Source organism: Myodes glareolus, chromosome 26 (assembly GCF_982192425.1).
Source record: "Myodes glareolus chromosome 26, mMyoGla1.1, whole genome shotgun sequence".
Classification (NCBI taxonomy): domain Eukaryota; kingdom Metazoa; phylum Chordata; class Mammalia; order Rodentia; family Cricetidae; genus Myodes; species Myodes glareolus.
The window spans coordinates 11,951,887-11,966,103 of record NC_142051.1 but is presented as its reverse complement, the minus strand read 5'-3'; the positions used below and the strand labels follow the sequence as shown (position 1 = coordinate 11,966,103).

Genomic DNA, 14,217 nt, shown 5'->3' with positions numbered 1-14,217 from the left:
CCCTGGGTTTGGCTCCCAGCACCCACACAGTGGCTCACAACCATCCAAAGCTCTAGTTCCAAGTTCTTCGAACTTCTTCAATCACCAGGCGCACATGGTGAATCTATGTACATGCAGGCAAAATAAACTCAAACACATAAAATAAATCTTTTTTTTAATTAAAGAAAAAATAGAGAAAAAAAATTTATCACAAGGTCTGTTTTTAATTTTTCAATTAATTTTTTTCTTGAAATCTCACTTTTGCTAGATACTGTAGTTGCCCCCATTTTGCAGAGATGAGAAGAACTGAGGCTTAATTAAGGTTATTAATTAAAATCATACAGCTAACGAGTCTGGGTTTCAATGCTTGCAGTTTGACACTCCCACCCCCACCACCACACACATACACACACACACACACACACACTGTCAGTTTTTCTAGGACATCCTGTCCCCTTGGATTGGATTGGGAGAATACAGGAAAAAACCCAGCCCTCTCCTACAGAGCCTCAACCAGAGACAGCTACTACCAGCAGGCGAGCGGGGCTGCCTGAAGCCAGCGGCAGAGCCAGTTCCACATCTGCGGGCCAGTGCAACCTCCTGGCAACTACCAGCCGCTATCCACCAGGCTCTCCAGGATAGGTGCTCCGGTAGAAAGTCAGGTGAGCGCGTCTTCTCTCTGGGAAGATGGCAGGCAGAGACCGGAGACAAATGGCTCTCTCGGAGGTGTGAGGGGTGGATGTCTATCTATTTGTCTGTGTGTCTGTGCTGGAGACCCCTGGGGCTGGTGGTGAGCCGGCACTGCCAATGTTGGGAAGAAACCTTGTTGGGAACAAATAACATTGATGTTGCTACAAAATGTGTCTGTTCTTGGGTCAAACTTGAGCAGTCACAGTTTGAGTTCTAAACATACTTTCCATGTCTCTTCAGCCCGGGAGTGTTTTCCAAACTCCCCTAACCTCTGTGACTTTTAGTTGGGGGGCGGGGGACAGAGACTGCTGTTGGGGGAGCATCCCTCTTCTTTCTTTTACAACCCTCCCTTCTTTTCTAACAGGCATTTAGCTGGTCCTCATGTCAGACAAACCCAGCCCTGGGCCCGGCCCCACTTTGGCACCCGGCAATGATTTTGGAGAGATTCACAACTGGACAGAACTGCTCCACCTTTTCAACCACACCTTTTCTGATTGCCACACGGAACTCAACGAGAATGCCAAGCAAGTCGTCCTCTTCGTCCTCTACCTGGCCATCTTTGTGGTAGGGTTAGTGGAGAACATTCTGGTGATATGCGTCAACTGGCGCCGCTCAGGCCGAGCGGGGCTGCTGAACTTGTACATCCTCAATATTGCCATCGCAGACCTGGGCATCATCCTGTCTCTGCCCGTCTGGATGCTGGAGGTCATGCTGGACTACACCTGGCTCTGGGGCAGCTTCTCCTGCCGCTTCACCCATTACTTCTACCTTGCCAACATGTACAGCAGCATATTTTTCCTCACGTGCCTCAGCATTGACCGCTACGTCAGTCTCACCAGTGCTTCTGCCTCCTGGCAGCGCCACCAGCACCGAATACGGAGGGCCGTGTGCGCAGGCGTCTGGGTCCTCTCGGCCATCATCCCACTGCCTGAGGTGGTGCATATTCAGCTGATGGATGGCTCTGAGCCCATGTGCCTCTTCCTAGCACCTTTCGAGACGTACAGCACATGGGCCCTGGCGGTGGCTTTGTCTGCTACCACCCTGGGCTTCCTGCTGCCCTTCCCTCTCATTGCGGTTTTCAACATCCTAACAGCCTGCCGCCTTCGGAAGCAAGGACGGCCAGAGAGCAGGCGCCAGTGCCTGCTGATGTGGGCTTACATAGCCGTCTTTGTCATCTGCTGGCTGCCCTACCACGTGACTATGCTGCTGCTCACCCTGCATGCGACCCACATCTTCCTCCACTGCCACCTGGTTAACCTGCTCTACTTCTTCTACGAAATCATCGACTGCTTCTCCATGCTGCACTGTGTCCTCAACCCCATCCTGTACAACTTTCTCAGCCCCAGCTTTCGGGGCCGGCTGCTGAGCATTGTGGTCCGCTACCTTCCCAAGGAGCAGGCCAGGGCATCATCCTCCACCCAACACTCCATCGTCATTACTAAAGAGGGCGGGCTGCCTGGGGCAGATCTCCACCCCAACCCCATCCGAAACTCTCAAGAGGCATCTCCTCTGCCTCCGAACACTTCGGCTACACTCGGCAACTCCATAGGCAGCTAAGATGGATTCCAGACTCTTCCATCGGTAACGAAGTCCAGATCTGGGGGAGGAGACAGGGGAGTAACTGGCTTGTTCAGGGTCAATTTTAAATATATCAGAACCTTGCTGTGGGGAGCTGGGGAAAAGGTTGGGAAGGACAGGGTATGGTTCCTCCCTTGGTGGTAAGCTATTTGTTTGGGACTTCTTGGCTAAGAGAGCCGCACAGGTGGGGGGAGGGGTGAAATAAATAAATTAGTAGCGACAGCTGTGCTGGGATCTGAGCGCTGTGCACGCCCAGCTGGGCTTCGGAAGGCACGGAAGCGCAGGAATGTTCTGCAGAGGGAACTGGATGCCCCTGTTCATAAATCACCCTGGCCGGAAAGAGTCCGCGCCGCAGGAACCTTGCAAAACTTTGCTTTTGTGTTTGTGTGCTTGTTGATCTTCCAGCTCACTAAGCAAGTTGTGGGGACAAGGGGCCAGAGGCCAAGGACCCAGGAGGCTTCTGCCGGGCCATTCTAGCAGTACACAGCGAGTCAGATAAGGGGGTGGGGACTACAGCCTGGCCAGCTGGGTCTTCGGCAGGCACCCCACCGCTGGCTCAGCAGGATGGTCCCTCCACCCAGACATCCAGGAAGTGTGGCTCCATTTCCCTGTGGTACCCTCCCTTCCCCCACCCATCCTGCTCCCCTACCCCCCCCCAAAGCCGAGACCTCCTCACGATGACCTCCCGGTTTGAACCTAGGATATACCCCATTTCCTAGAGAAGCACAGAGCCACCTAGTGACCCCACCCCACCCCATCTCCCAGATTACCACAAAGTATCTGGGGACATTCATTGTGTGCCTCTGCCTTTGTCCCCTGCTGGGAGAGGGAAAGGAGCCAAAGACTGGCTTCCCCATTTCCAGAACTCTACAGTAAGTTCTCCCTAGCCAAGTCCTTCCAAGGTCTCCCTGCCCAGCACCTTGTCTAGGAACACTATAATAGATAATATATCCTCTTGCTAACAGGTGAGTCCGCGGCAAAGGCTCGGGTGCCAGACTTGGGAAACAGGGCGGGAAACATGAACTCTAGCTTCTGCCTTGTGTCCTTGGCCCCTGGGCAGCATCTGGAGGTCGATGGACTTGCAGTCTGCTCTGGTAAGGGGTGCCCCCATAATTTCCTCTGATTCTTCACTGTCTGTCTCTCTGGCTCTGCTCACCGGCAGCGTCCCTGGAATGTGTGTATGTGTGCGTGTGCACGTGTGTGAGAGCACGCATGCGTCCAGACATGCTCAAGTGTGTGCCCATGCATACGGAAGGTAAACATCAGATGTCTCCATCAACTGACCTCCAGCTTCTTTTCTGAGATAGGTCTCTCACTGTACCTCCAGAGCTCCAGGGATCTGTCCATCACCCCAGTCTAGCTTACAGAAACCTCACCCTCTACTTGCCAGACCAATCCCTCAGACGCTGTGCCAAATGTGCAGAGAGAACCAACGTCGACTCTGTGCACTGGCTCCAAAGCTAACAGGCTTTTAGAGACAGCTCCTCGGGGGCAGAGTTCAAGGCTTTTTGGCCCAGAAGTCTTAGTTGCTGCTTAAGTTACAGTAAAAATTTAACCAAATAATGCAGAAATTGCATTAAAAACCCTTCTTCTTGTCCCCATTTACAATGAAGGCAAAGTTCTGATGCCCATACCACTGTGACACTGGTACACATCTTACACCTTGAGACCAGGTGTCACTGAGCAAATCTCCTGAGGGCTGTTCACCCAGAAGGGATGAGCAGAAATAGATACACTGACTACAAGCAGATGACTGGCCAGGCCTCAGGCTTCGGGACCAAAGGGACCACAGGTCATGTTCTGAGGACCTAACTTACAGAACGCCAAGCCTCTGCCTCCTGTTTGCTCTTCCTTTTCCACCCCATCTGCCTCCCACACTACTTCCCCATGAAGTGGCAATAGCAAGAACCCTTGCTTCCTGACTTTGGGCTGAGACTCTGCAAGAGGCCCACTGGACTCTCCAGGCTGCAAGATCACCTCAGGGAAGTTTCCCTGAGACACTGAGTACTTGACTTCAATTCTCTCTAAAAAACAGCCAACACACCAGTCCTGGGGAATTCCAGCGTCAGGAAAACACAATGTGTTATCTGAAAGAATCCTGGCATCTGCGGGGCTGGCGTGAGCTCTAGAGGTCAGCCAGAGTCAGACGCTGAACTCCGGGCCTGAGCAAACATGCATGCACACGGAAAAAGAACTCCCACTTCAAATTTCTTTCTTTTTTTCTTTTTTATTCTAAATAAAAACCACACTTTGTGCTGAACAATGGAATATAAAAGAACCAGATGTAAGATTTTAGACGTCTACTATTTGGGGGAAAAGGTTTACAAAATATACAAAACTTTACAGCAGATAGTAAACACTTAAATATTAGGAGGTCAGTACTTCTTAATTTAATGGAAGGGTTAGACATCAACAGCTTCTCTGCTTCACCAGAGACTTGAGCTACTCCAGGTGGGGGAGGGTGGGACTGACGAGGACGGTGTCGAACATCATCACGTGTCGTTTGCTCTGACACTGGCTGTGATGTGTACCCACTTTCTGACTCACATGGAGCAACACTTCGGGGAGAGGGAGAGGACATGTAGGTACTCCCAGACAGGCAGAGACTACTTCATAGGGCCCACTCCCTTGCCAACAAACTCAGTGTCCATCTAGAAGGGGATTAAATTAATTTTCAAAGTTGAGTAGTATAGGGGCTAGTGGAAAGGGCACAGCAGGAGGCCAAAAGAGGAAGACAATCAGTAGCAAAATCCTGCCTGGGGGGAAAAGCACTGAAGTTTACAGGTTTGCCCTGTGGACAGGGGGCTGTGAATGTCACAATAAAGAAAATATAACTCTTACCTATTTCCTGGTTCTTAGGGTTACCTGACCCCCACCAACATCACTTTTCTTCCCAACTAACCATGAACTTCGGGGACTCCAAAGAATCTCAAAACTTAAAACCAAATATTAGGGTTCATTCAGTAGAGTTTCCAGCCAGTATATGACATGACTGACCATCAGGGGTCACCCGCAGCCTCCAAGGACACACAGGCCATGCTGTCTATGCAGCTTACCACACCAACATTACAATTTCCCTTAGGAAACCAACTAGGAATGTTGACTTCATGCTCTCCAAACAGTCAGCCAGCCAGCCAGCCCGGGTGACTGCTGGGCAGAGTTCTGAAAACTCTGCAGGTGGGTCCTGAGTACAGACCAAAAGGAGAGGGGGCAAAAATGGAGCATTCTAGGGTCAAAGAGAACTCTAAAGCAGTACAGCCGGGGATAGTGTTAAATGGAAATTCAAAAGGGAGGCAAAAAGTGAAATCAATTGGGTATCAAAAACTAAAAATGCAAAACACCTTCCACCAGGTAGCCTGGGTACCCTTCACTACCATGTAACATTTCAAGTAAATCAACTCAAGAGAAGAACGAACTAGATTCGGGGAAAGCAAACAACTTCACACGGAAGGGGAGACAGGAATGGATGTGGGGCTGCCCACAGAGGCATGTCTAGGACAGCCTCAGGAGCCACCGCTTCCACCTGCTACATGTCTGACTGGGACCTAGTGGATCTCCCTGATCAACTAACCTCGCGGGACCAGAGGGCACAGTTTGGTTTTAGTGTTTAAAGGGCAAAAGTTCAAAGATCTGCTTTTTGGTTTATGGCAAAAAAAGGAAAACTTCACAGTTTCAGGTTAAGTAGACAGACCGACCACCCAGCATCCACGATGCCATAAGCTACGGAAAAGGGTTTCTCCACTCTCAGTGACTTGGTTGAGGTCCGGGAAGTACCACCCCCTCATCAGCCAGTCCACACTCGCTCACCAGCAGTCTGGAAAGTTCAGCAGATCCATCACGGTAGCTTGTTACCCATCCCCAGGGAAAGGAAACCAGAGTTGTGGCAGTGATTTCTCAATGAAAAGGCGGCCTTTCACTAGTCACTGTCTGAGGCTCATCATGTGAGCCCCCCGGATGCCCTGGGCATTTCTTTATTCACAGGCTTTCTCAGTTCAAGGCTGGGGAAAGAGGCAGCCAGCCCAAGAAGGATACAGCTTTGGTTTGCCTCTGTGTCTTAAAATATATGGACAGGAGGCTGCCCAAGCTGGAAGTATAAAAACTGTGCAAAAACCTTCATGTGACTTGATCTAGATTTGCTCTGCTAGAAACTACACCTGGAGAAGAGAAACTGTGCTCTTTAAAAGGCCTGGCACATCTTCTCATGGTTACACGCCTGTTCTCCAAATCCACAGCCATACCCATCTGGTGGAATATGGTTCCTTGCTTGAGAGAAACTAATTTTCCTAAAGTCACTTATCGAAAAGAGATGCTGGGTAATATGTATACAAAACAAAAATAAATAAATATTAATGTCTAAAGGCCTTGTGAGTTAATTAAAACCACTTGTTTATGAAATAGCCCAGAGTGCTGCTGAGTCCCACCAGGGGCAGTGTCAGTGGCTGGGCCCAAAATTAGGGACTCTCAGAGCTCACCTGAGCAGGGTGAGGTAGTATGAGCTACTGAGGTGCCATCTTGTAAGTATGCAAGATCAAGGGTTCTCTCCTCCAACCTTTTTTGGGCAAGGCCCTTTCAAAGACTAAGGAGCCAATAGCCACATGGAAGGCCTAAGCCAGCTACCATCCAAGATCGCCCCCTGGAGGTGATGCTCAGCATGAACGCCAAACTCCCATACTTTTACCACCAAGTAAACAAGTTACCCACATGGAACAGTCAGAGCACACACCCTGCCATATATCACCAGTTAATCGGGTTCCTTAAATCCACCGCCTCACAGGTCTTCTCGTCTACGCTGTAGGCCAAACCATCCTGAGTGGGAGACTTGATGTGAATTAAGGCAAGACTGCTGCTGTCAAAGAAGTTCCCTCCTCCGTGCCCAGGAGATACAGGGTGAAGGAGGTGGCCAGGTGACAGATGACTACATTGAAGTGGCTCTCTGTCCTCTCTGCTCGTGACAGAAGGCTTGACATCCAGGGCTATACTCTAAAAAAATCATGTTTCTTTGGAAACGAGGAAAAAGAGGGGCATCTTCTTCCATTCATGCAGGCTTCCCATCGGGTGGCACCATGGACACCCAGAGCTTGCATGGGACACCCAGAGCTTGCATGGGACACCCAGAGCTTGCATGGGACACCCAAAGCTTGCCAATCTAAACAGAAGGCTTGGTCCTCAGTTTAGATCTAGCTGACAAGAGATTTTCAGTCTAATCGGGAGATTTGAGATGCAGAGCAAGTAGTGCCCTCAGCTCCTGACACCTTGTTCCTACTGAGCGGGTAGAACCCCGAGATGAACTGCCCTGCCCTGTTACTCGTCCTTCAGAATGACCAATTCCCCAAACCTTCTCAGAGATGTTGTACCGCCAAAAGTCGGGCAGTCACCCCCACAGTGAAAACCTCTCTCCACCTCTTCTATCCAGTGAGGCTGCTGGTAGGTTCTTAGCAGCATAAAATCTATCAGTAAACTAAAACAAGAGAAACTGGCAAAGGGGACCTAGTAGACAGGCCCGCTTGACGAGATCCTAAAGACCAGCCTCAAAATAATCAAGAATGCAGCCCCTCTGTGGGCAAGAACAGGTATGGAGGTAAAGGTAACGGGGCTGCTGCCTCTCGCAAACAGTAACAGCTTATGTGCTCTTTCTTCTCTCAACGCGACACAGAGTAGAATTCCTAGCAAGGCAAACTGTAGCGTCAGCTGGGCAAGGACCTTCTAGAAAATCACTACCCGGCTGCCACCTGGGAGCCCCCTGGCTCTGCAGAGACCCCGTCAGCTGTCTGGGTTCTTCTCAGTCTCTTTGGAATGGATAATGTACATGAAGGTCTGCTCGATGGTGAAGTCAGGCGGAAGGCTGCCCTTGTGGACACCGACATGTTTGCTCATGAGGTTAAGGGTGGAACTGTAGTGGCCACAGACGGTACAGCGGTACATAAGCGCCCCCGAGTGTGTCTTGAGGTGGCACTTGATGGTCGAGCGACCTCGGAAGAACTTGTGACACACCTTGCACTGGTAAGGCTTCTCACCCGTGTGGATCCGCCGGTGGTAGTTGAACTCACTCGTGTGGGCGAACCTCTTCCCACAGACCTTGCAGCTATACTTGCTGTTGGCAGGCTGGCCCTGCAGAGCCAGCTCCTCGCTCAAAAACTCCTCCGCGGGCAGCTTCCGCTTCTGGAGGGCGAGGTGCTGCAGCCCCAGAGCAGGCCGCGAGTCAAAGCCACTGGTGCATTTGTGCTGGCTGACGTGGTAGCGGTAGGCAGCCTCAGACCGGAAGCTCTGGCTGCATAAGTGGCAGCGGAACAGGGTGTCCTCCAGGCTCTGGTGCACAGCCATGTGCTTCTCTAGGAGGTGCCAGTCCACAAAGCTGCTGGCACAGACTGAACAGGAAAAGACCGAGATGCCCAGATGAGAGAGGGTGTGCCACATGAGGCTGCACAGGTTGAGGTGGCGCTGGTCGCAGACGCTGCACGCCTGGCCCTTCAAGTTCAGATGGTCAAGGACGTGGCCTCGGACCACATGGAAATCTTTGGCCAGCGCTTTCCCACAAGCAGCACATTTCAACTCTGGGGAGGCCGCCCCCGGAAAGAGACCCAGTTTCCCAGAAAGGGGCTCGTTAGGGTGGACAATGATGTTGTTCTCAAATATGCCGTCCCGCCGATGCAGCGTCAGCTGCCACTGGGTAAAGAATTTCGTTTCACACATGTCGCAGGAAAACAGAAAAATACCAATGTGGGACAGGACATGGGTCACCCGGGAGTTCCGGTCCTGGAAGTGGGTCTCGCAGACCTTGCAGTTACCTGTGAGCAAGTCCACGTGGTCCCGAGCGTGCTGCCGGATCAGCTGAATGTTGGGCTCAAGAACTTTCTTGCATACCTGACAGGGCATGGCCTTATTCTCCCGGCTGTCACTGTCACCAAAAGTCAGGTCATCCTCGCTGTCATCGCTCAGCTCAATCACCTCCTCAGTTGTCCCGATCTCTTCGGCCGGGTCCTCGAACTGCAAATCCTCGTCCCCCAGGTCCTCCAGTTGGAGCTCCTCCACCTGCCCAAAGCCTGGATCTTTGGAGTGGTCGCTATTGCTCAAACAGGAATTGGTCCCAGCTGTAATGTCTATGGCACTGTCGGAGGCGAAGAAGCTGCTTTTACTGAAGTCTCCATTGCTCTGAACTTTGTATGGCTGGCAAGAACTTGCACTGGTCTGGATGCCCGTGCTGACAGTGCCTAGGACTGGCTGGGTCACCATAGTAGGAACAGACGTGAATGAAACAGGGGCATCGTGGTCTTCTGTCTTTGGTGGCAAGGGCAGCTGTGGCAGGGGCAAGCTGTGATTAGCATCACTGACAACATTCCTTTCTTCCTCTTTATAGCTCCCTCCAGCATCAGTAGGCAACACATAGTTTCTCTCAGGACCAAAGTGTTCCCCACTTCCCCGGAGTTCCCCAAGAGGGTGGGTGGGATCTGCTGAAGGACACCTCAGAGTACCAGACTGGCTATCACTGGTGCTGGTCAAGGACTTAGCTACTGCAGTGCTCTCTAGGTCGGGAAACGTGGAGTGGCAGGCCCGAAGCAGGTCCTCCATACCCAGACGCTCGGCGACCTCATAGATGACCCCAACGTTGATCAGGTCTGTGAAAAGTTCTGAGGTGTAGACAAAGCTCAGAATCTTCTCGAAGTTGGCAGGAGTAATGAAGTCCACCACATAGGTCCGGGCGGCATCAAGCCCAGTATTCAAGAAGAGGTTCTGGAAGTAGCCAGCTGCGCACGCCAACACTGCCTTGTGGGCAGGAAAGGAGCGGCTGCCCACCACGATAGTGACATCGCACATGGTCTCTGACAGCCGGCACTTATTGAGTTCCTTCAGCAGGTTGTTGGGGTGGTTGGTGCTTTGCAGTTTGATTCTCATGCCCATCTTAGCAGCTCCTAGGAAGTGGCCTCTATCAGCAAGGTCAATCTGGGGACAAGACAAAAAAGATAGCTAAACATCCCTAGAAAGGGGCTCTGTATAGGATACCACCGTTCTGAACATGACCTGACTGAGCAGGAGTAAGCAGACTGGAGAACCGGAGAACAAGGGAGGAGAAGTCTGTTCCCTGTATAAACCCAACTAGAGAACCATCGTGATGAAACCCCAAAGGGATGAGAAAAAAAAAATCTAAGAATCTGGGCATGCAGACAGTTCAGTCATTAGAAGCATCCGCGGTTCATATAGAGGACCCAGGTTCCATGTCCAGCACCAACATGTCTGTAACTCTAGTTCCAGGGGATCTGACATCTCCTGCTGGCCTCTTCAGGCAACAGAACCACAGAGTAAACTTATGTACATGTAGGCAAGCACTCATACACATGAAAGAAAAATAAACAAATCCTTTTTAAAAACCTAAGAGACCAGGTTTATATACCAATAGCACATACCTATCATTCTAGCACTCAGAAGGCTTGGGCCAGAATATTAGGAGTTCTAGGACAGTCTGGGCTATGAAGAACGATGTGGCCATAGGTGTCAGGCTTGGAATCTTCCACTGAACACAATCATCTGGATGGCCAAAACAACGGGCTCCATCTTTTTATTAGCCTCCTAAGTCAAGTTTCCCTTGTCATTTAAAGCCTATCCTCTTTCCTCACAACGCCAAATGCCACAAATCAACTTGCACACCATTATCAAAGCACCACTGGCTACTGAGAACGAGGTACGGTTGTCTGTCCTTGCAGGCCTCCAAATAAAGCTCACACTCTTTTTTCTTTCTTTCTTTTTCACTTTTTCGAGACAGGGTCTTATGTAGCCCAGACTGACTTTGAAACTGCTGTTACTAAGGATGGCCTTGAACTCATCATGATCCTCCTGCCTCCACCTCCCAAATGCTAGGTTACAGGTGAGTCACCAGACCCAGTTCAAAATCTCACCCTCTTGAATTCCCATCTCGCCCTTCCCAGAGCCATTCTGGACACTTGCTTTCTCAGCGTTACCGTATGAACTCCTACTGTCGATGACGCTAAACTAACAACCAAGGAAGAAAGCAAAGCAAACACAACTGTGGTATTTTACCATTACTTAGGTATGCTGTATTTCTCCTTGCCAACCTTACACTAACAATTGGATGCCTTATGAAAGACATCGATTGCATAGGAAAAATTCCTTCAAGTCTTTTTAATACTTTTTCCCCTTTTGGCTCCCGCACACCTCGGAAGAACAGCCAGCTAGTGCTAGTCGCACGCTTGTGCGGTTCACAACTCGCCCTGAGCAGCACAGCCCCTTTCTCCATCGCACCAGGTCCTACCAACAATTCCCAACTTTCTCCGGGGCCCAGCACTCGTCTGTGTACTACTGGGTACCAACCACGCGTCTCCCGGGCCCTGGCGATCACTCATCCACCGTGGGAGGGTTCGGGTACCCGGTAGATTTGGAACTTGCAAGGAGTGCGCCCCAAAGGTTTGGCAGCGCCGCGGTCGCCCCTCTGTGCAATCCGCCGAGAGAGGGGCAGGACGGGGCTGGGGCGCACCACCGCGGAGAGGGGGCACCTCGGTGGCCCCAGGCAGCGCGGGCTGCCCCCGCAAGACACAGGCCGGGCGCCGCGGGAGCCGGCCGAGCAGAGGCCCGAGAGCCGCGGCCCGGTCGCCGGGAGGGAGATCGAGCCGGCTGGGGACACCGGCAGGGCGCGCCCAGCCAGAGCGACAGAAAGGCCGAGCGGGAGTCCGGCTCGGCCAGGGGCAGCCCTCACCCGACCGCGCTTACCCGGCTCCGCGGGGTCCGAGCACCATCGCCGCCGCCGCCTCACACAAAGGCCCCGGCCCGCCGTGCCCGGCCCGACGAGGAGGCGGCGCCGCCGGCCGCGGCCAGACTCTCCATCCGCCGAGCCGCTCGCCGCGCCGGCCCGGGCCGCCCCCGCCGCCCGGCCCGCAGCGCCCCCCGCCGTCCCGGAGGAGGCAGCGCCCCCCGCCGCCCGGCCCGCAGCGCCCCCCGCCGCACGGGAGGAAGCAGCGCCCCCCGACGGCCGGGCGGAGCCAGGAGCCCACACTTAGCCCCTGGGGAGTGAAAAGCCGGGTTCAAGCCTGTCTTTCAACAGCTTTACAAAAACTTACACGCTTATTTGGTTAATTTATGTCTCCTCCTGTGAGCTTTCTGAAGGGCAGGAATCCGTGGTTTTGCAAGAGCCCCTATTTCGTGTTTTGTCACTCTTCCTAGGTGCTTTCGGAATTTATGCGGGCATAGGTGTGTGAGTGTGTGGCATGGGGGACAGGGGTAGGTGGATGAACAAACAGAGTATTTCAGGCTAGGTCCCTGGGAAGCCCTTCTGATAGTCCAAAACTAACCCTCTCCTCCTAGATAGTCAGGAGTCACAGGATTCCCTGCACCTTGACAACCTCGGTCACTTCGACATCCAGGCACAACTCCAGAATAGGCATACGGCAGGATGTAGTAATTCTTGACAGGGAAATGGTAAGGAGAGGACACAGCGGGTGTTGTTAACTAATCTAAGCCAGTGTGGCCAGTCAGTATTTCTTTCGTGGGTAAGGGGTGTGTTTTCATTCCCACCACCAAGTGGTAAATGACACTGAGAGCAAGTGGCGTGTCAAAGACTCCAGATATTCAAGATTTATTAGTTAGGTCTGCCCTCTGGCAATGACAAGGTTGCTGCTCTTTTGAACTGTCAGCAGTTATTGGCACAGATCGGATCATCGAGTGACTAAGCCCCTTGACCTCTGTCTTGGGGGGGGGGGGGTATTTAAAAAGCCCCATCCCGTCTCTGATTTATAGGAAAGGTCTTCCTTCTCTCCTATAAGTACTTACAAAGTAATGAGTTTCCTTATGACATTTTCATATCTATTTAGTTTTGTTTGGCCCCCCACCACCATCTCTTCTCTTCCTCTATCTCCCTCCTGAGTTAATGGGAGACAGAAACAGGAAGATTATACCTGGTAGGTTGAAAGTTCTGTTTGCCATTAGGACAGATAAAGAATTAAGTTCCTGTTTGTCCTGTGTTAAGTCCTTGCAAGTTAAGGTTTTCAATTGTAATTAAGAAGTTCCTGTTTGTCCAGTGTTAAACCCTAGTTAAAGAATAGGTTCTTGTTTGTCCTGTGTTAAATCCTTGCAAAAATAAGGCTTCTGTTTGTAATTAAAAAGAAGTTCCTGTTTCTAAGGACTGAAGTCAACTTCTTGCAACCCCGTTTCTCCCCTTCTCTCTGTATCCCTCTGACAATGTGTAACTACCAACCCTCTTCAGGCAGCCAGTGGGGGCTGCTCCCTCAAATCCTGACTTGGGGGGGGGAGGCAGCCAGCTGGCCAGTCCCGGGTGTATCCCAAAATACAATTTGCTTTAGTTGGACAGCTGTGGACTTGGTTTTTGTTTTTTCCTCCTCAAGAATCTCAGAAAGGAGGGGCAGAAAAGAATACAAGGGTCAGGGGAAGGAGGAGTGTGGCAGACCACCATCCTCAGTGGCTGTCACTGGTGGGGGACTCAAGAGGTTCCACTCCTTTCCGGGACATCTAGACAGTGTCTTCCTTAGGGTGTGTATTGCTATGACCAAAAGCAACTCATAGGGCGCTAGGAACCAGATTCTCTCCCATGAGAACTCCTCATTCCCCACCACCCCCACCCCAACATCCCAGCCCTCCTTGAGCAACTCAGCACCAGCAACCAAATGTGAAATGTATGCCCTTTTAAAAGTCATCACTGGCCTACTCTTCTCTTGCCTCCATTAGAGGTGGCCTTCGCTCCCCGCCCCCAATAAATCGCTTGAATGATCTGTTGCACGGTGTGATTTCTGCAGCATCCTTTGGCCCCAATGGTCAAGGTATTTCTCAGCCACTAAACCCTGACGTAGGGAAAGGGTTTATCGGCTGACAAATCATGAGGGGAAGCCAGGGCAGGAACCCAGAGGCAGAGACTGAAGCGGGGGCCTGGGAGAAACACTGCTTACTTACTGGCTTGCTTCTCCTACCACGTGACCTGCCTAGGAGCCGCACCATCCACGGTGGGCTGGGCCC

At 51.8% G+C, this 14,217-nt stretch overlaps 2 protein-coding genes across 2 annotated transcripts; one reads left to right on the top strand and one right to left on the bottom strand.

The window, feature by feature from the left end:
- Window positions 1-458: 458 nt before the first annotated feature.
- Window positions 459-2,615, top strand: Ackr5 (atypical chemokine receptor 5). Its single transcript, XM_048418125.3, is given in 3 exon segments — window positions 459-641; window positions 1,034-2,126; window positions 2,128-2,615. Coding segments are annotated over 2 exon segments (1,167 nt in total). The 5' UTR covers window positions 459-641; window positions 1,034-1,050; the 3' UTR covers window positions 2,219-2,615.
- A 1,839-nt stretch (window positions 2,616-4,454) lies between these two features.
- On the bottom strand, window positions 4,455-12,101 carry Zbtb39 (zinc finger and BTB domain containing 39). Its single transcript, XM_085683379.2, has 2 exons — window positions 11,965-12,101; window positions 4,455-10,185 (listed from the first exon to the last, which is right to left on the bottom strand). Exon 2 carries the CDS (start codon window positions 10,141-10,143, stop codon window positions 8,008-8,010), a length of 2,136 nt encoding a protein of 711 aa, XP_085539505.1. The 5' UTR covers window positions 10,144-10,185; window positions 11,965-12,101; the 3' UTR covers window positions 4,455-8,007.
- Between the last annotated feature and the right edge of the window lie 2,116 nt (window positions 12,102-14,217).